This window comes from Ambystoma mexicanum, chromosome 4p (genome assembly GCF_040938575.1).
Source record: "Ambystoma mexicanum isolate Mex_15411 chromosome 4p, UKY_AmexF1_1, whole genome shotgun sequence".
Taxonomy (NCBI): domain Eukaryota; kingdom Metazoa; phylum Chordata; class Amphibia; order Caudata; family Ambystomatidae; genus Ambystoma; species Ambystoma mexicanum.
The window spans coordinates 555,210,200-555,232,425 of NC_090927.1; the positions used below are offsets into that span (position 1 = coordinate 555,210,200).

Consider the following 22,226-nt stretch of genomic DNA (forward strand, 5'->3'; position numbering starts at 1 on the left):
CACCCAATCACGCCAAAAGACTGCAAATGCTGGACCATAGTCAAGGTAATACCTGACCTAGCTGAAGTCCTGCTATGCTCACTGCCAACCAAAGACAGACCTCTACCTATTGAATCCTTCCACTTCTGGCTCAATGGCTCACTCATCCCTCTCACCCCTTCATGACCTGCTCACACCCACAAAGGACCAATCCCCATATGGTTCACACCGCACCTGAAGTCTATCAAAACCCCCAACCACTCCCTTGAGCGCAAATGACGAGCAAATAAAACTCCCTGTAGCAAATCACTGTTGACTCGCCATCACCGGAAATGCAAAACTGAGATACGAAAGGCCAAAAAGACCAACTATAATAAAAGAATACAAAATTGACACAACAGTAATAAAGAGCTTTACAGGGTCATCTCAGAATTTGTGATGCCCTCTTGCACCATTGCCCTTACAACGCCCACACAAGCGCTCTGCGATTCCCTTTCCCATCATTTCTACAAAACAGCACCTGACAGGACTGCCACCCTTCATACCAATACTCTCCAACGTCTCCCCCCTACCAACTCCCCTGGCTCAAGACCCCCTTCCTGCAGTGCCGACTTTCAACTTCTTCAAGCCAATCTCTAATGTGGAATACCACAAACTACTCTACAGCAACAGACACTCTGATCGCCCCTTAACCCCTGGCCTGCCCCCCCCCCCAAAGAAATCTTCTCCTCCGCTTGTGCTGGAGAACAAGCTAGGCCCATACTGAACAACTCCTTCACCTTTGGCTCCTTCCCAGACCCCTTCATAGTCACGCAAGTCAAGCCTTTCTGAAAAAGGCAGGTCTTGACCCCCTACAGCCATCCAACTACAGGCCCATTTCCAGCACCAGATTCCTAGTGAAATTCTTCGACCACTCTGCCTACTCTCAGCTCAACCTTTTCACTGAATACAATGGCCTACTAAACCCTGCTCAGTCTGGTTTCCAATCCTGACATGAAACAGAAACCACACTGATCTCAATCTAGGACAACCTCAAAGTCACCTCCAACTCTGAAGGATGTGCCGCTCTGATTCTCCTTGATCTCTCTGCAGAATTGGCACCATTAACCACTCAACCCTTCTCAACCCTTCTCGGACTCCACACCCTTAGAATCTGAGACCTGGCTCTCTCTTGGATTGCCTCTTTCCTTAGCAACAGAAAACAAATCACTATCCTTCCCCATTTACATCCCCCACTCATCAAGTGAACACCCAAGTACACCAAGGTGCTTGCCTCTCTGCGCTCCTAATCAATCTTTACATGACCCAACTCGCAGGGATAATCCGCTTGCACATCCTCACGTGCTACAACTATGCCAGCATCACCTACATTATCCTGAGAGTCCCCAAAACAAGCTCTGCTCACCCCCCCCAAACTCCCCGGATCTAGTAGCTTGCCTCAGTGATAATGACCTATGGATGACTAGAAACCACCTCCTTCTCACCTCAGGGAAATATGAAATCATGGAATGTGGCAACACAGCTCTACTCCCTCAACCACTCCCATGGCCACACTCTCTGGAACTTCCCCCTCAACCACCAGCACAGTCAAAAACCTGGATGCATACTTGACTTGGGCCTAACCCTGTCCTACTTAGATCAGTAACATATCAAAATCCTGTCACTACCACCTCAGGCTACTGAGGCGCATCTTCCCTTATCTCTCCTTCCTCAGCAAATTGACCTCTATTAGGCCAATGTTCATGCCCAGACTAGACTATGCAAATTCCATGTACCTGGCGCTCCTTCATACCAATTTAACAAATGCCAAATAGTCAAAAACACAGCCACTAAAAACCTGCTTGCTCTGCGACGAAGAGACCACATCTCACCTGCTCTCCACACCCCCCACTGGCTTCCAATTGGTTGAAGAGCCCCTTTCAAAATCCGAAGCATCACACACTGAACAGCACACAAGCCTGGCCCATCATACCTCCAAGGGAAGATTATAAGCTACCACGCATCACGTACGCTGATGTCAAACATGGGCCTCCTACTAAGGATCCCAGCCTCCAAATCAGCTAGATTGGGAGGGACATTCTTCTCGACCTTGGCACCAACTCTATGGAACTCACTACCTCCCGACATTCCTCACACTCAGAATTACATGGCCTTCTGTAAAGCAGTAAAAACATGACTCTTTGCAAATCCATGAATGACCCACTAAAAGGCCATAAACCAACCCCAATGATCAAAGTCCATTATGAACAACAACAAGCAGTAACCTGAAGCAACATGTGAGCCATGGAATACCGCTAACTTATTAATTAACTCTCTCACCCTGAAATCAGAGCAGTCATGGCACAGAAATTGGTCCGGAGACGAATACATTTCCTACCTTTGCAGTTGAAGCTACACAGACCAAACGCAGCCTCCAAAGCCTTGCTGTTACTATAATATCAATTGGAGACAACCTCGAACCAGGACCATAAACTAATCAACCCTGTACGGGCATGAAATAAATAACTACGCTTGGCCAATCGCTATCAAGAAACTGTATATAACCAAGCAATAACCCACCAGCCCAGCCTAGAATGTCTATACAGAAACCGGAAATAGGCCCCCGGAAGCCACCTCCTGAATGAAGTCCATTTTCACCCACCAACCCCCAGCGCAGACTTCCCGATTCAATGAGCTCTGTATCCATTGAATATAATGATGCCATCCACCGTTAAACGCATGGACATTATACTCACAGTATGCTCACCCTCCACTTTATGCTCACCCTCTACTTTACACCAACAACCAATAGAACGCAGCAACACCCATCATTCAATCCGGCAAACTGCACACATACCTACAACACGTCAACATCCTGGTAGAACGCAGCAAGACGCCACAAATAAAATCGGCCTGGCACTATACATAATCTTGTGCATGTGCCCTATGGCACCCAGAATGCGGACTCAAAGACCAGCGTCTTTGCTGTGACCATAGCACTGCCCTCTCACATCCAGCACACAACACTTAGCTCTAGAACACAGAAAACATGTGCAATCCGCACTAGCTGCACACATATACCATGTGCACCCAAGCACTATACAGTACATTGCTCTCTCATCTAATATGGACCATGGGCCCTGAGCACGTCCAACCCACAGCGCTTTGATATCATACCAATGGTACATAAGGTGCTCTACAAATGCACTATAACATAACATAACATATGCATCTTGAAGCTATGCTACATTGATGTGTCTGGGATTTGGACTGGAACAGAACAATAAATATTGAGAAAAAACATTTAGTTTTAATAATAATCCATTTGGGATTCAGTTGACATACAAATCTAGGTGTGTCCCAAACATCTTTCCTACCTGCACATATTCATGAAGAGTAACAAAATAGAAACATGCATTTATTGGAAGTCAACAGAGGTGACCTTCATATTACACTGCAATAGTGGACAGAGTAAATGAACAATCAGCAATGTCCCATTTGGTGAACTAGTTAAAGCTAAAAGGAACTGCAGTGAACCAAACGAATATACTGAAGAAATTGAGGAGGAATTTAAAACAGATTCCTGCAAAGGAGATACAGTTAAAGAAGTGGCAATAGTAAAAGCAAGTACTGCAGTTAGGAGCAATGTCCACAGGTAAGGATTCAGATAAGGTGAGATGTATCTCAGAGTATTCAATTAGTTGTTTTCAAATCCATAGGATGCTGAAAAAACATAGGCACATCTTGCATCTAAGTAAAAAATTGCAACAATACACAGGTGAACAGCCAATTATGGCATCTTGCAGGGCCACCTCTATGAGAAACAAAGATAGCAAGAGATTTATGAGACTAAATAAGAAAAAATAAAGAAATAACAATGTGGTTACCAGAAAGATTCAAGAGTCTTAATTGATGTGGCATTTGGAACATGTATTTTTTTGCAATATACATAACTACCAAGTACTGTCCAAATGCAAACAGGGAGGTCAGGAGTTCAGATTGTATAAGCTGTCAGAACACTTATGTTGTATATATGTTGATCTGTGTATGTAGTTAATACTACACAGGCATTACTAAAAGAGAGCTGAGAACCAGCAGCAGAGAACATTTTGCATCAATTTGAAATATAGGTGAGAAGTCACTTCAGGCAAAGCATTGGCAGAATGAACATACAATTACATATACTGATGAACTTTGCTTCTTTGGAGCAATAATAATCAACAAGAAAAATGTCATAGAATGCCTGAATTCATGATGAGACAACGAGCAGCCAAAATCATTTTTAAATTGAGAGTAATCTAAATAGTACTCAACAATGACAATTAACTGAATCTGTTTCAGTGACAACAAAATGTGTTGAACCACAGCACAATAGGGAACCTGCATGATTTATTCTAGTTAATTACAGAGAGGGACAATTCTGGGAGTCATAATTGTTGATAGATAAGGAACACTGCTAGTGGTGAACAGCACACAAGATCTCACATCTTTAAATGCTGTCAACATACTGGGGATTGACAACTCATGAGAATAATATACTGATGAGAGAGGGCAACCCTCAATCCCACCCATTATCCTCTCATTATGACTGGCCCAAACAGAGAGGAAATTGGCTGAATTCAGTGTTCATGCAAGTGGTGCTCTGACTCTCGCACATCATCCCAGATACCTTCAGTCTCACATTACCTTCAATTTCAATCAGGAATAAACTATTCACGATGTTTACTCTAGCGGACTGTCAAGGGGTGCAAGGGCCTTGGTGCTCGGCAAGCTATCATGGAACATAATTTCAGACTCAGTTGTCTCCCCAACAGACTGTGTTCACAAAACTTCCTTAAGTTTTCGAATTATTACTTCTTGCTTAGATCCTGGGTTCCCCAAAACCGTCTGCACAGCAATTATTTCTTTTAGTTAACAGGAAATTGAATTGAAGTGAAACATATGTTAATCACCACCTCAGTGCCCTAGAATTCTAATAAATGCTGGACAGTGTTTTTGCTGCTCACACAAGGATGCCCCAACATTTTATCGTAAGAGTGCAACCACGGTTCAAAAGTGATGATTTCAAGTAACACACCCTACTTGGCTGAGGAATTCAAAGTATTGCCACTGAAGTATAAGATAGTGCTATACTTAAAATCTAAAATTTCTAAAAACACCCAGCAAAAACAAGTCTTCTCCAGATATGCCCCCAGAAATGCCAGAAGGGAATCTCCATCCCTCCAACAATTACAGAAATAAATTAAAACCAGCTTATTCATAACCCTGAATGTTCTGCCCATAAACTAATTCATAAATGCTGGATTCCCTAAAATGCCCTCATCTGCTAATGTATGAAGTTCATATTTTACACATCCTTTTACAATCATAGACCCATGCATGAATCCAGTTGTGTGAAAGTCTCAACAATTTGAATGAGATCCTTGGTAGAGTTTGCCCTTAGAAGCTTCTGAAATCCATCAACTCTGAATCCCTATACGTATAATGATAGTAACACAGTGCATACAAATATTAACTATAAACAGGTGTAGTTTGGTTTAAAAAACACAGGATATTGACAAGAGACATAGCAAGGAACAGTTGATCTCCTGAAAATGTACTAAAATAGTCTGAGAAGAATGTCACATGCATACAGATTCACCAGATGCCTGTGAGTAGACAGTCCACTTTCCATGAGTAATCGACTTTGGGAGAAGTGGTGGTCATGACCTAGAGTGCCCAACTTTTCTGTTGTAAAGTATGTAACAATTGTTTCTGCATGGCCCTTAATGCCCTGGTGACAACAAGTTGAAGAATGCAGCAGAATACCCATAGTAGCATAACTTGTGCCAACATGTTTTAACTCTTGGATATCCCTGGTTTGAGACTAGTCTATTTTAATCAACAACAAGTCAGCTCCAGTGGCAAGGTAAACACTGATCCACAATCCCAGATTCTTGAATAAATAGTCAAGTAGGATTATTAACCTTATCCATTTATCCGGTAAAAGGTAAGCAAGCCAATAGAATGTTAAACAAATTATTAAATACATAATGTTTAATACATCTTTTAGACAATACATGTTCCTGTTTTTCTAAGAGTAAAACATTTGACTTACATGATCTAAATCAAGAAAACCCCATTTCTACACCATGGTCTAAATGTCTGTTCTGGCCAACTGTCATACCTGTTGCCAAATTAGGTGTCAAAGTCAATTTGAAAATCCCCTGAAAAACTAACCTCTCTGTAAACCTTTTAAAAGTCCAAAACAGCCAAACTAAACGAAGTAACTACCACACAAAAAACACTGCCTTTTCTCAAGTGTCACCTCCATTATTTCATACATTGTAGGAAGCTCTGCACATGAAATGTGTAACTCGGTTGTAACTGTATGTTCATCAAAAGATGCCAGGTCTGCTTTGAGCTAACAATGATTAAGCTCATCACTAAGTAATTGGTAAGTATATATTTTTGGTAAATTTGACGTTTCCTTTTTCTTACTCTTGAGTGCAAGGTTTACACAATTAGATTTGCCAGGATAAGAAATGGTGAAGCACACAAAATGTTCAGGAGAGAAAAGTTACTTATTTTCATAACTAACAGATGGAAGATAGGGCTAAATGAACAAATAGAATGGCATAATATGTAATTGAGAAAGGCCACATCATAGGCATTTTTTATTTCTGGATGCTTCCATCTAACTTTGTCAGAGGAATTTTCAATTTGTTTTAAACAATTATTAGCTTTCCATAAAATAACTTTATAGCTAATTAGCTCATTTGGACCTTTGGGTGGATGTGCCAAATATGAAGCTGAATTGGGAAATGAAAGCATCATTTATTGCCTTGCTGTTTCCACTTTACAGTATATTTTCTTACTGGAGTGTATAAGGATTTCTCGCACTCCCAGTGACAATATATATTTTGTTGCACTCGTCATTTTGTAAAGAAAAATAGAAATGGTGCACTCTCACAGGTTTTTGGTAATTTTAAGAATTTTAAAATTCTTAAAATTAATTTTAAAATTAAATTAATTTTAAAATTTTAAAAATACAAAGAACAGGACTGTGACAAAATGACTCTGCTCTGCAGGTGTACAAGGATGAGTAGTAAACCGCCTACTCAGCTCTCACACTACTACAAACCAAAAGTGACCCAATCATAAAGGTGAAACGGGCACAGTCAAGAGATATAAATCCTTCATCTTTTGTGTAACATGGACCGAAGGCAGGCTATACTCTTAAGGGGAGTGTAAATGTGATAAAAGTAACAACCTTAACATCAATAGTATACCAGACCAATATAAATCAATGTCCAATGAAGGTTGTAGCTAAACACACCAATATTCAATATAACTGATCTAGAAAAGCAATAACAAAACCCAGCTCTGTAAAAGGAACACACGAAATATCAGAATGTTGATGCATTAAGTACTTTGTGAGAAATGTTTGTTTTATACATTCAAATTATAGGTTCATATTAGTGTGACATGACTAATTTCATGTGCCCCATGGACAATTCAATCCCACAATTCTGGGGAAGTAAAACCGACAGGAATTTCTCAAAAATTGAACGTTATTTAGGGAATTAAAGTCCACTACAAGAAAAGGTAGTCTCCAGCTTTATACCACAGAATCACTACAACAACATAATCAGAGACAATTGGTCAGCAATACGAGATTTTGTCAGCCTGCATGAATCTCACGCATTTCAATTCACACAAGCATTTATTTTCATAATAAATTTTAGATATTGTGGCAAACCAGAAGGAGGAGTCAGGCTAGTTATAGACATGTTTAATGGGTTCATGTCTTTATTTTACAATTGCAATATTCACTAGCCTGTTCGGCTATTTCCACCTTTGCATACAATGTTCAATCTCTTTCACTCTATTCATGGAGCCATGTGCCCGATAAACTCTCTTAAGACTTCCTACTTTTTGCTGCTCTTCCATTTGTGGCATGCAATATTCATAATGTTTTCACTTTGTTTTTGTGGGGCCTTGTGCTCACTAAACTCTCTTAAATTCTCAAAGTCTTGGCAGATCTTCCAACCGTGGCACACCAGGTTCATAACGGTTTATCTCTGATATCTAAACCTGCATCAGCTTTGGTATTCCATGAAAACAAGCATTTCAGGACTTCCTGGTGTCTCCAAATCGACAACGGCTGTGTTCCAAATGGTGATGGTTCTAGTGGAAGAGACACTTGATAGGCAGAGCTCAGCGATCTTGGCTCCTCACCAGTCTCTGGTATCTGTGTCTGTTGCTGGGCCACAGGCTCTTCTTCAGTGGTCACAATACTATAGAAGATGGTTATCTTCCTTTTGAGATCCCTAACTTGAGCCTCTTGCTCAGTCAAGGCACCCACCGTCCAGCCTCCAACTAGCGGGTCTCTCTCCACACATGTCATGCTGGCGCTGCAGCTTGACAAATGTGGAGAGAGACCAGCAGCTTGACATGGTTCTGCTCCTCCAAGGTGGTGTATTTGCAGAAGCAAGCCTCTGCATAGCCATTTTCTCCTCCCTCTGTGGGAGTCTCTCTCCTCCATTCACAATGTGCTCTCTTTTTATAGACGTCATTGTAATGTAAGGGTACAGATGAATATGTGAGTACCAGCTTTTCCCCCAGTACTGACAAGTACTGAGCAGGTGGAAAAAAAATATAAACTGAGACAGCCTTACTCTGTTCCTGAGATATGAAAAATAACACATAATAATAATAATAATAATAATAATAATAATAATAATAATAATAATAATAATAATAATTATTATTATTATTATTATTATTATTATTATTATTATTATTATTATTATTATTATTATTATTATTACCCACATGCACTAGAAACCAGAATCCATAAACTTAAATTTAAATAGGCAATGCATATGTTAAATTCCATGAAGTAGTTAGTTTAAACTGACATTAGTGTAGAAACTAAAATCAGATCATAACAGAAGCACACAGTGTGCTAAACATTTATGGAGGAGCTAGGTTCCGGCATACAAGAGAACAGGGTCTCACTACATTGGTAAATGGATAATATTTAAAAAATGCATGCAGGGTCAGATGCTGAATACACTTACAAGGAATTAATATATGGCAGGAAATGCACTTCATTCCAGTAAAATACAGCAGTGGAATGCTATCATGAGAAGTGCATGTGGGACAGTCATTGCCATCTTTAAAAGCATTGCAAATAAAAAGCAGGCTTTTCAAATCTAGTTATGCATTAGGCCTCAGAGTTCAATTGGGCCAGCAACACAAATACATCTCAAGCAGCCTGGATGCAGCCGCACAACACAGCAAAATGGAATGCGAAGACCACAGCCTAAGACAGGCACAGCAGGACACAGGGATGATCGCAGACTGGCAACCATTAAAATGAATTAGCTTCAGAGCAAAGCAGCCAGCCCTGAAGTCCAGGTGCGTACACCAGAAACATCCTGTCGACACAATGATAAATGTTTAAAAAAAATTGTGGATGTGATGCACAGTCAGCGGTAGGTAAAATATGAACAAAAGTAGGTATTGTAAGCTGAAACATGGTTGAGGAACACATAATTTAGCACACAGTTAGTCAAAGTGTCAACACTAAGATAAGTACACCTGCCGTACTAGACAGAGGCAGGAAATGACGCACAGAATATGCCTGGACATTCACAGATGTGGCACTAAGATAATAAAGAGCTGTTCTTTATTTGCAATTATAAGTGGTACACTGATCTCTCTATCCTCATCATAAGAACTCCATATTTCATAACACCTCAGTACAAGGTTGAGCACATCCTATGGCAACCAATGAGAGCCCAGATTACCTCACTCTAGTGCTAGCCTATTAACTGTAAAATAAGTGATATAAGCATATATATATTATCTTAAAGTGGGTTGAACTGTAGATAGGGACCCTGATTGTTACACCTATAGGAAGTATATGTACTGTATGGGTACAAACCAATGAATGTTACAGGTTGTGTGGCTTGCTTGTCATCGTGACATCATGAGTAACAAGTTTGCACTTTAAAAATAATTGTCCAGCATTGGAGCGCTGGAGGAAAACCTGATTGAAGGCATGCCTGTGGATCTTGTGTCCCCCCCCAGCTTTTTGTCAATTCTGAATAAAGAGCTGGGGTTAACTAGCATTTAGCATATTCCATCCATTGTCACCTCTTTTGTTGCCAATTGCCAGGTAGTGGGCTGAGTTAATTTTTTGGGCCCAGATTACAGTAACAACAAGAATTTTGTCCATCTTCCTTGACTATGGTATTCAGGTGGTGTTCAGCAATACCTGCAGCAAATATAGACATAGACAGATCTTTGTTGAAAATGGTATTTACAGGAGAAGCCAAAGTCTTTTCAACATCCATATAAGTGGACAAGGTGGTTTGGTCTGAGAGTTCCATAATGGAATGGGAGTCATTGTCCACAAGAGGTGTGTCATTCCCAGTGAGGTCCCACTTAACCAGGCTCTTGGGGAAGGTCTTGTTTAGCAGCCTCACCTTCCTATCCTCAAAAGTCCTGGCTCCCCTCTGGGGAGATGGGCCACGTGGTCCAGATTCAACACAGCATATATTATATTCTAAAAGATACTATGGATTCTAAATACACTCCTTCTATGATTATTCATAGCTAAGCTCCAAAGTACACTTCGATGATAGTACTGCTGCCCATCGGCCAGTGTGTTCACATTTCTATATAAAACAATTTCAAAATTCTTCAAAAACCATTGATTTTCTCCAGTATATAGACAAGTATGGTATTGAAGAGAGTTACTTGAATAAATGGCATTTGAAAAACATATTCAGTCTGCCTGGACTCCCATGTGAGTGTGGGGTTGGGAATGTATAGGCTACGTACAGGCCATTTAAATGTAAGCAATAACAAATTACAACCAAATCCTACAGGTTTGAATTAAGGAAATAATACTCTCAGGGATTATGAACTCTTCTCTGAACACATATTTGTGCAGTCTTCCCAGAATATGTATGTACAGCTTTCAATGAAAATGTGTCATTTTCAGTCTATTAATTTTTATTTACCTTCAGAACTATGCAAATGTTGGGTTTGAGATGTAATCTTCCACAGTAAAAGGTATCATGTTAAAGTGCCCTTGTTTTTTTTTACAATAAAACACATACATGTACCTGAATATTTTAATGGATATAATTGATTTTAACCCTTGACTCGAGTTTCTGTGACTAGAACAAAATTCCATGTGCTAATTTCTCTTGCATAAACATCTAATTTATTTGTAGACGCCCCTCCAGCCGCAAATTTGCATGATAAACATTAGGTAATAGTATTCCATGAGAACACTATGACCTTTGTGATTCAGTGCCTGCATGAGCTAATGATTCAATTTTAATTTGATATAATTCTCAGTCCTGCATACAATTTGGACAAAAAGCGGCCAGTTTTACATGTTTAAATTGCATGTCTCAATGTTTTCTAAGAAAATTGCATCTCACTTGGAACTCAACTTAAATAAGACAAAGGGCACCATATTTAACACTGCACCTGTATTTTTGTCATACACCCCTATCGCACATCCCCTTTGATTCCTGGGATTTTAACATTTGTACTCTATATGGAAAATTTGGAGTTATTATTATTATTATTATTATTATTATTATTATTATTATTATTATTTGTATTATTATTGTATTATTATTATTATTATTATCATTATTATATGTATTGAGCGCTGACCTAGCTTTGAGAAGAAACAGAGTGCTTTACAGAGTTTTACAACAAAACAGATACATAACAGATTGCTTTTCAGAGGTAACAACAGAGCAGCTATACAGCAGGGGTAGGATACAGAGGGGCACAGAGGAGGAGTACGGCTGTGCCAGGTAGCCGGGAGGAGAGGGGCAGGCAACATCTAGCGAGTCAGGTGACAAGAGGGTCAACATGATGCCCTAGGTGTTGAGGAGGAGAGGCTCCTCAAAGAGGTGGGTCTTGAGTTCTTTTCTGAATTGTATGAGCATGGGGAAAGTCTGTTGCTGATGGGGAGGAGGTTCCATAGCCTTGAGTCGTAGACAGAGAAGGCTTGTTTTGTCATTGTTTCCTTCTTGCAGCAGCGAATTTCAAGTCTGTACATGTACTGGCTTCTGGTGGTGCACTGTACAGCGCAGATGCTGAGTTTCTCCACAAGGTAGCTGGGTGTCTTGAGGGCGGCTGCTTTATAGATGATGCAGCAAGACTTGAAAGTGATGTGTGCATGCAGTGGGAGCCGGGGAAGGTCGATCGGGGCTGGGGTGATGTGGTCGTATCTGTGTATACTCTTGATGAGGAATACAGCCACATGTAGGACACTTCTAATGGGCACAAGGGAGCATCCCGGGATGCCTTCAAGGACTACATTGCCCCATCCAGCGAAATTGGACCAGTACTTGAACAGTGGATCTAATGCTGCCGGTGGGAGGAAGGGCATGACTTTCCACAGGAGGGAGAGCGGATATCAAGCTGTCTGAGTTTTCTTAGCTATATGTGTGCTGAAAGAGAGCTGTTTGTCGATGTGGAACCCAAGGGACTTGGTGCAGGAGGTGAGCTTAGGTGCAAAGATGTCCTTGATGGAGTCGATCTTGAGGTATAGCTGTGTGTAGTCAGTGCATTGGTGGATGTAGATGTTGTGTGTGGCTTTGAGGGCTCCCAGTAGCTCCATGTATAGATTGAAGATTATTGGGGATCGGATTTAGACCCTGCAGGTCTCCACAGGTGATGGGTAGCATTGGCAATCTAGATCATATAGGATCTGTATCGGTTCTGGCATTGGTGAGTTTATGAAAAGCATCAAACTCTCCATGACAAATTACACACAACAGAATCCTTGGTCCACAAACTGAAGTAATATAGGAAAATGTGTGTTTTTACATAATGGAAAATAATTTGTTTTTTGTTCATTTTATAAATCATAGTTATCACAGTTGTGATGAAATACATGTATGCTACAGAACACCTAACTATGGTACGTACACACAATTCTAAATGTCTCAGGGCTACTTTGAACTAAACACACACTTATTTGATATTTACTAAGGTGCATGTAGATGTAGTTAACAAAGAGTAAACTAAGACAAAGTTGTTCAATACTTACCTACTTTTACAAAACAATATAGATGCCGAGCTTGCTAAAAATAAAAACACCCTATCTAGTCATCTCTATCTGCTCTCCAATGTTCTTCCTCGGGCGAAAATCTAAACAGTTAATATGTTGCCCTTAACATATCTCACGAGCCAAAACAACATCTAGCTTTATATGTATGTCAACAAGTGACATCATTAATATGAAAGTAACCTTTATTCTGTGGAATGTTTAAAGTCCTTCTCAGATCTAGTGAAATTTGAGATAACAATAATATAGTGAAGAAACGGAAATAGGCGTGACTGTGAACAATTGCTCGTTTGAAGAGACAGCGCCAAAGCAAAGACTGTATGAGTGCTGTCTGCACAATGTTTTAGCAAAGGAACGTTGTTTTCTTGCAGACCAGAAAAATGACAGCATATTGCGGAAGACACAAGTAGAAGAAAGGCCACTTGAAAATGGCGCACAGGGAGCTAGATGGAATGCAGGAACTAGAGATGGGATATTTTGTTTATGGTGTTTACAGGTACGCACGTGATATTGATAAAACGTAGTTCAGTTTGTTTAATACAAGTGTGCCCACCTTTTACATGAGAGAAACTGCACTTCACCTGGTACAGGTCAGTTATGGGTCATGGTGCAGGGAAGTGCACCTCACTAGAGAAGTGCTGAAAGCCTCCCTTGTGGATACAGGCAGGAGCCTCCAGTAAGGGGAATCTTTAAAGGAAGTTAGAGGTGTGCATGGATGGATGGATAGATGAACCCAGGCAGTTAGGGAGGTGAAACTCCTACAACAGCAAGCCAGCAAATGTAATGCACATTGTGTCTGGTACCATGATATATGTGTTTGCAACAATGCAATTTTACTAGAGCTTCAGATTTTTTTTGTTTGTGCTTGGACAAAAAGTTTGTGTTTACATGTACCGACACTGTGTGTGCCTGGTTGCGACTAATCATATTTGTAGGCTCAGGGCCTGGTTCACAGAGCATTTTCCTATGGGATTGTGCCATTATAAAACGCTTCTGTGAATCAGGCCCTTAATGTGTTAGCATTACTCCAGAAGGAAAAACAAAAACATATCAATTAAATCATCATTATTTCCCAAAAAGGTGACCTGATGATACATTTAACAATATAAAAAAACGCTGTTCAAAATAGTAAATTAATCCGCAGATGATTGGTTTTCAAACCACATGGGTGAAGTTAACAAATTCACATCATTTCTACTCAATTGTTTTCCATGAATGTGGACCTGATTAAGTCATTAGATGATTGTTGTGAAAATGTTTCTGCTATGCACATAATGCGTTTTCTTGATTATACATCGACACATTGACACGTGGTAGTTACATGTAATTTTGATCATAAAATAACTAATATTTAAACAGCCACTCATAATGCAGTAATGAAAATAAAATCTTACCAAACTCCTTTGGAACAGTTATCGAATAGTGACAGTTCTGGCTAGCGGTATAATTGTGGGGATAATTTGGTGACAAAACAACGCCATCTGATCCAATGTATTGTCCACCACATGGAGCTGCAAAAAAGTGACAATGCATCAACACATGTTCAAAAACTTACATACAAGATTAGAGGTAGATAAAACGGATCAGAACATTGTTGTCTTACAACCCTATCTTCGATATCAAGATGAGTTTGGATTTGAAGCAACTTGAACATCCCAAAGCAGAACGCTATTTAGATGTAATCTGACCACCACAAATGCTTTTCCCAACTATGATTGCATGCTGGACAAAGCCAACAAAAGACCTCAAGATCCTGGACCGACATGGCTTGCTTAACACAGTTTGAGAACTAGGCTATGCGAATATACATTTTAAACAATGGGCCTCATTACGACCCAGGCGGACTTCGCGGTGCTAAATGCACCGCGAAGCATGGCGGAAAGCCGCCGATAGCGCCATGGGGGTTGGCGGATTTACCGCCCCATTCCGACCTCGGCGGAGCGGTAAATCCCCAATCCCCATTCTGCCCTTCCCCATTCCCATTTTCGCCCCATAGGGTATAATGGGAGTGGGGAAGGAGATAATTACGCCACCGTAAAATACGGTGGCGTAATTAACAACGAGGTCCCGTAGCGCCATGGTTTTCTCCGGCTGGTAAAACCAGGCGGAGAAAACCTCCATGGCGCTACGGGAACTCGTAGTATGGCGGAGAGGTACGCCATGCACTACGCTGGCGTAACACCCTCTCCGCCAGGGTCCTAATGAGGCCCAATGACATTTAATGGCAGGCATTTACATGGTACCATTGTGAATTATATATTGGAACAGGTAATTATAAAACTGAAGCCATTAACATTATGGGATTTGACAGTCCGATGTATGGTGAATCTAGATTTCAACTATGCTAAGGTACACAATTTGATTTAATACCGGCTATAGAACAATCACACACCAACAATCTGATACACAAACAGGAAATATTTGATTTTGAAACTCTATTTTATTTTCATGAAAATTTAACCAAAGGTAATCCACTAAATTTATGCTGGGGATGTCACCATGATAGCTTACACAAATTGGCAGCTTCTCTACAGAAGAAAGTCAACCTGCCTGTAAAATTCTCACTAGTTCTGTAACACACACAATCATACACAATATGTCTACAGCTAGGTCTCTATTTCTGAGCAGCACAATGAAGTTTGACTTGTTCATGCCCCTTGCTGGCTATGATAAGTAACATTTTCACTACTCATGCACAACACAAGTCCCTTTGCTTTGATCAAATGACTGTATTGACAGCTTTATTTTCTCCAATATCCACAACAAGTATGTTTACCAGAGAATCGTTACAAAGAGAAATGCATTTCACTATGCTTGGATTTGCTATGTATTTCCAATTAGTAATGTGTTCTCATGTGCACATGTGGTGCAGTCTGAATCCAGCATGTGCATGTAAGTGACATCCTAGCAGTGGTAGGTTGCATCAGGATGTAGAGGTTTGAGTGTAGGGGACCTCTGCTATCAACATATAAAACACAGAATATGGGTTCATATACACTATGGGCCTCATTACACGGATGGCGGAGAACCATGGCGCTATTAGCACCATGGTTCATGCCGGTAAAATACCGGCACCGCCTTGGCGGAAAGGGGAATTACCGCCCCATTCCAAGGTTGGCGGGCGGTAATTCCCCCTTCCACCATTGCCCTTCCCCATTCCCATTTTTGCCCCATAGGGCTCAATGGGAATGGGGAAGGCGCTAATTGCGGTACCGTAATTAGCTCCCTGGGTCCCTTTGCGGGTTGGTTTTTAACGCCTGCAAAAAGCAGGCGTTAAATCCCCCAACCTGCAAAGGGACCTCGTAGTAAGGCGGTAAGGATTTACCGGTACCGGTATTTTACCGGTACCGGTAAATCCTTACCACCATCCGTGTAATGAGGCCCTATGTATCAAACCAGGAATATGATTTTCTGAAAGGACAACAAATATCCCAAAAATGCCATTGGATGGTTTGGGTGTCATTGGCAATTTGTAACTGTTCATCTAAAATTGCATAATTTTCTTTTTGTCTTTTTTTTTTAATTGACTATGCCTTCGCAGATCTTGGTTTACACATTCTCTGTCATCCTATGGAGCATGTGCTTCAGTTTATAGCTCCAGCTATTTACTAAACCTGTCAAATCTCACTTGGCTTTGAATACAGTGAGAAGGTAAGTGCATTTCCCACTGAAATCCAAAACCATCCAATTTGTAGTCTGTCACACTTAACTGCTTCCCTTCCAAGGTTCTCCCATTCTAGACACTTTGCAAAGAAGCAACTCTATAGGAGATATATTTAATTGGATTGTGGCATGCATATTGAATTTTGTCATAATTATATTGAGGCACAAAGCCTGAATGCACCATCAGATCTTCCAGGCTCCTTCCCTACCCACTTTATTCTTCTCAAGAAAATCAGGTCTGAATCAGTAAGATCAGAGCTCCCTCCTAGTACAATTAGCTTTAGCCTCCCCTTGGATAAGGCTCATGGTCTCTATCATCCATCAAGAAGTCATCCGACCTCAGTGATCATCCAGTTAGTCACAGATTCCCCCTTCTGAAGCCTTCGGTATCCAAGTGCTCTCTTACTGCTTCCTGCGGGTTCTTTCTTATACAGGCTCTCATTTTCCCAACTGTAGTGGGACAGTTATTGACTAGACAACATGTTCAAGCTCTGTCCCACTGCCTTCCTCAGAAAAAATGAAATTAAACATAAGAAAGGACACATTCGAAACTGCACTTTGAATTCTCCTGGAAATTCAACTGTCACAAAGGATAGTTATTTTGTGCTACACAATCAGGGAACAGATAAGGCATTATCTTGCACAATTAGTGTGTTTTAAAATAGAATAGATTAGGTCACAGGAAGGCATGTACACAAGATAGTGTAGAGGAGCAGTTTCATGTCTCTTCAGGAAATCCCGCCCCCTACCTCCTCTATGTTGGAAGCCTGAGATTGTGCCATGCTTGACACCAGCAGTTGTTAATATATCACAGCGAATATTCGAAAAGAGATATCCACAGAGAAAACCCTATCAAATGTATTCCCAAAGAGATGATAACGTGAGGGAGGAATTCCCTGATGGAATATGAAAATGAGTGAAAGAGTAGCTGGTGATATCACAAGAGACGAGCGTGACACTGAGAATGTTGGCTGAAGAGAATGCATGGACCTTATAGAAAACTGATGACGAAGTTAAGAATTGAGTACATTTTCATATGCAAAAAGAAGTTTGCATGCATTTGACACATTGCAGAAAATGCAAGGCGTTAAATAACTGTACAGATGCAGCAGCACAAGTAGATTAAGTAATCTTAGAAGCTAGCTATATGTAGTGAATAGACTGCAGGCGAAGTCGTCATTGTATAGAAACTGGACATCCATATCATGAATTTAGTAAGCCCAAATCGATGGAGGGGAAAGGCTGAGAACTGTCTTGCAGCAAGAATTAGCTGAGATTGTGGATATGAGTGGCAAAGCTGTTTGGCCTAGTGTCAAAGCTGAGGCAGCCAATGCCAATTATCTATTATCAAAGGCAGTGAACGTGAGAGGCTGAATCATCCCTTGTTATGGTGCAAAGAAAGAACACGATGCGTGTCAAGATTTATTTGTTTAAGACATTTAAATGCTGCAAAATGGACCAAATCATGGTCTCCTTTCACGTGAGCCAAGGATGAAAATAGAGTTCAGCTTGCAGTGCTAGAACAACGATAGTGCATGCTCGCAGTTCCTTATATTCCCAGAGACAAGAATGCTTTGCAAGGCCAAGTTCAAAGACAATCTTCATTGCAGAAGGCAATGCTGACGAGAGACGATGGGCTAATTGGGGTAGGAGGTAAAGTCAAGTCCACCTCCTGGCACCTGGTTTTGAGCTTACTACCTGCTAAGTGAACCGAATGTTCCAGACATGGTATGAGCTTGCCAACCAATTCTAGAGGGCCGTATAATGGAGGGTCGTGTTGATTGAAAGCCAATGATATACCATGTACTTAATGTAAAGATTACATGTTTTAGATGTAGGCATTAGTTGCCCACCTGACAGTAGATATCCAGTCACTATCACACCCCATATAGAAAGTATACTTAGATGGTCCCTTTGAGCCTACCACAACTCCTCATAGGTTTTTCTCATTTGTCATCTTTATGAGTTGGTTTGATTATTTGGTGTCACAGTTATTCTGCATTCCCCTCCATTGTATGCATGATATCCAAAGGGCCATATGCCCAATAGGGACTCACTACAAACGTAGAGCAGAACATTGTAGGTAGATAAGGTTGCTGCGTACACATAGGGAGGGAATGCACCAGGAAATTGGTAGATAGCAAAGCAAATGTATACTGCAGAGGATAAAAAATGTGACAAGCAGTTGCCATTTTAAATTGCACAAGCACAGCACAGAATACAGTATGTAGCTTTAAGGAGGCCTTGCAGCTAAGCACGATATTTGAAACAAATACATTTAATTCAGGAAAAATGATGACATCAGAATGACTCATTTGCATTATATATGTTCCCCCCGCCTACTAGCTCTCTTCTTCCTTCTTCCCTTCCCCCTTATCCTTCTGCCACCCCCTACACCTCTTTCACTACAGGAGTTTCACTATTGCCTCACTATCACCTACCTGTTGCCAATGCATGGATTTGACCTTATGGACACATTGGGCCTCATTACGAGTTTGGCGGCAGTCATGGAGCTTTTAGCTCCATGGCTGCCGCCAAACCGGGCTCCTTTACCGGGTTCCCAGAATGGGGAATTACCGGGCCATTCCGAGTACGGAGGGCCCGGTAATTCCTCCCTCTGGGAACCCAGGCATTACCTTCCCCATTCCCATCTGAGGCCCCATAGGGCTCAATGGGAATGGGAGAGGGAGCAAACCAAGGGTCGATTACGAGCAGCCCATTGTTTGCTCCCCCTTCCCCTTGCGGGACCCGGTAACGACACCTGGTTTTATCAGGTGTCCTTACTGGGTCCCGCGAGGGGACCTCATAATTTTGCGTAATGGGATTAACGGGTCCGCCTCCTTTAGCGGAGCCTGTTAACCCATTACGCAAAACTCGTAATGAGGCCCATTGACTTGGTGTTTCACCTTCTCAACTCTCATGCTGGACCTCTTTGGGAACTCTCACTCGAGGTGAACCTGAATCATGCAGTGCCGTTCTTGATTCCTTGCCTACATGCACTGTTCCCTGCAAAATTATGTGTTTTTCTAACCTCTGCAACTGTATTCACTCTCCCCTCAGCTTCTCTGCTCTTTTTCACTGTTTAGTCTCTGTTCTCTCCTTCCCTCCTTTCTCCTTCCCTCACTTTCTTTTCTATGCATTTATTCTATCAGAATTGTCCCTTGATCTAGTATCATAGCAACACCATTTGTCTCGTCCCCCCCTCCCATACTTGTTCTCCTCCCCCCTTCCAGCACTACCTGAAATATTGTCAGGCCTAGTACGATAGTTGCTTGTTTTGTTCATCTCCCTCCTTGTCATCCCTCCTCCCTCTCCTCTTGTAAAATTCTAGCTCTACCAGAAATGTTGCCAGACCTAGTGTGGCAGTTGCCTGTCTGTTTCCCATTCCTTCCAATCTGTGCCCGTGCACTTGCTCTATCTGAAATGTCACAAGGGTGAGTACGATAGTTAATTTCACATTCTTGTTGTTAATGGCCTGTAAGAATGTCATTGGCCCTCATTACGACCCTGGCGGAAAGTAACTGACATGACCGCCATAGCGTAAATAGCGTTTCCGCCATTGCACGATGGAGCAAAGTGCGGCTAATTCCGACCCATCGGGCACGAGCATCATGCCATGGCGGAAGTGCAAAGTCCGCGATGGCGGAAATGACCCGAAAACGGCCCATACCGCCGTCGTACGCCGCCCTAGGTGCAAGTCCGCCACCCATCTTAGCGGTCACCGTAATGAGCGGTCAGCGCAAATTACGGTCACCGTAAATATACGGAAACGGAAGTGAAAACATGGGGCCGGAACGGGAAACAGCACGCCGTACACCTATAAAATCAGAATCCCAACACAACCATTAAAAATCCGACCCAGAGACACATCCCAACCCGTTAGCCACCCCATCATAAAAAAATAAATATGGGAAAAGTTGCTAAAAAAGCATGCGATCGCAAGCTGCAGGTCCACTTCTCCCATGAGGAACTCACCGTGCTCACAGAGACCCTCCAGGAGAACGCTGCCGTCGTCTTCTCGACGCAAATGACCAGGACGGCACTTGCGAACAAGAAGGCCATATGGGCCCTGGTGGCACAGCGGGTAAGTGCGGTGGGGACCGCACCCCGCAACCCACAGCAATGCAGAAAGCGATGGGACGACTTGCGGATACGCGTCCGGAGCATACTTTCTGCCAACCGCAACATTGCCACAGCTACCGGGGGAGGATCGGAATCACCCATCAAGTTGACCCCCTGGGAAGAAATCTGTGCCTCCACCATTGGAATGGAGAGCATAGAGGGAGTCGGAGGGATGGAGAAAGGAGTGCAGACATCCGAAGAATCAGGTAGGTGGCCCAAATAAAACAATGCTAAATCCACAATGTCCAATCATGTGAAGTACCATGTGTCCCCATAGTGCAATAGAAACACATGTCCAGGAGAACGTCCACATACATTGCCATGATAGCGCCCTTTAAAAGTCAGATTAAATACATAAATAAGTAAAAACCCTAAAAACACCCTCTACATGTGCAGCATGCACACCCTAACTGCAGGCTGCAAAATAACTGCACCCTCAATCCACACGAAAATGAGACCTCCTCCAAGGCCCTGACCCAAATCACCCTCAGGTACCACCCCAATGCATGTGATACATTGCCATTCCAATTACCACAGACCCATAAATAACGCTCGCCCTCCTTTACTCCACCACAGGGTCCGATTCAAACGACGAGCTTCAGGACACCCCTACTAGCACACCTGCAAAGCGGGCCAAGACCAACGGCCAAAGACCCTCCACCTCTTCTGCACGGATCAAGACACGTCAGCAGCACAAATCAAGTGGCAGCACACTGGAGGGGACATCAACAGGCACCCCAGCAGCCAGCATGTCCACAATAGCAGCACCACAGGTCCCCCCAATGGATGCCACAGAAGGCACTGCTTCTGGTGGCAGCAGCACCATAGGTGACACTGCTTTCATGCCAGCATGCTCCGACACAGAAAACGGTGCTGCCGATGTAGGAACCATCCATGACCTGTCTCAATCCCCCTGTATGTTTCATCCCGTACACCATGAGGAAACCACGCAGGGGCACCCACAAGACGACGACTGGCCAACCCCCACAAGGCCTGTGGGAAGGCAACATGAGGTGATCAGCCCCTCTGTGACACCACCGCAAATGGGCATGGCCCAGCAGAGGCAACAGTCCCTCGAGCAGATGATAGTGCAACAGCAGCAACTGGCCACTCTCCTCAAGGAGCATGCTGCTGAATGTGGGGGTTCTGAGGCAGCCATTGAAACATCTACTGAGACAATCAGGGCAGAAATGGAGCGAAGTACAGAGACACTAAGGGCACAAATGGAGGGAAGCACCGAGAGCCTGAGGGTACAAATGGAGAGAAGCACCGAGAGCCTGAGGGGACAAATGGAGAGAAGCACCGAGAGCCTGAGGGGGGAACTGCATGCGACGTCCAAAGACGTATGTGGTGAACTTGCCGCTGTGCGCCGTGTGCTCACTGAGCT

General features: G+C 42.3%; 1 protein-coding gene across 2 annotated transcripts in view; it reads right to left on the reverse strand.

Annotated features, from left to right (window-relative positions):
* CSMD1 (CUB and Sushi multiple domains 1) overlaps positions 1–22,226 on the reverse strand; it is a 5,442,057-nt gene that overhangs the window by 1,461,557 nt on the left and 3,958,274 nt on the right. For both annotated transcript variants that reach the window (XM_069606098.1, XM_069606099.1), the window contains exon 31: positions 14,449–14,565. In XM_069606098.1, the coding sequence (XP_069462199.1) occupies positions 14,449–14,565 (117 nt within the window). The remainder of the gene's footprint in view (positions 1–14,448; positions 14,566–22,226) is intronic.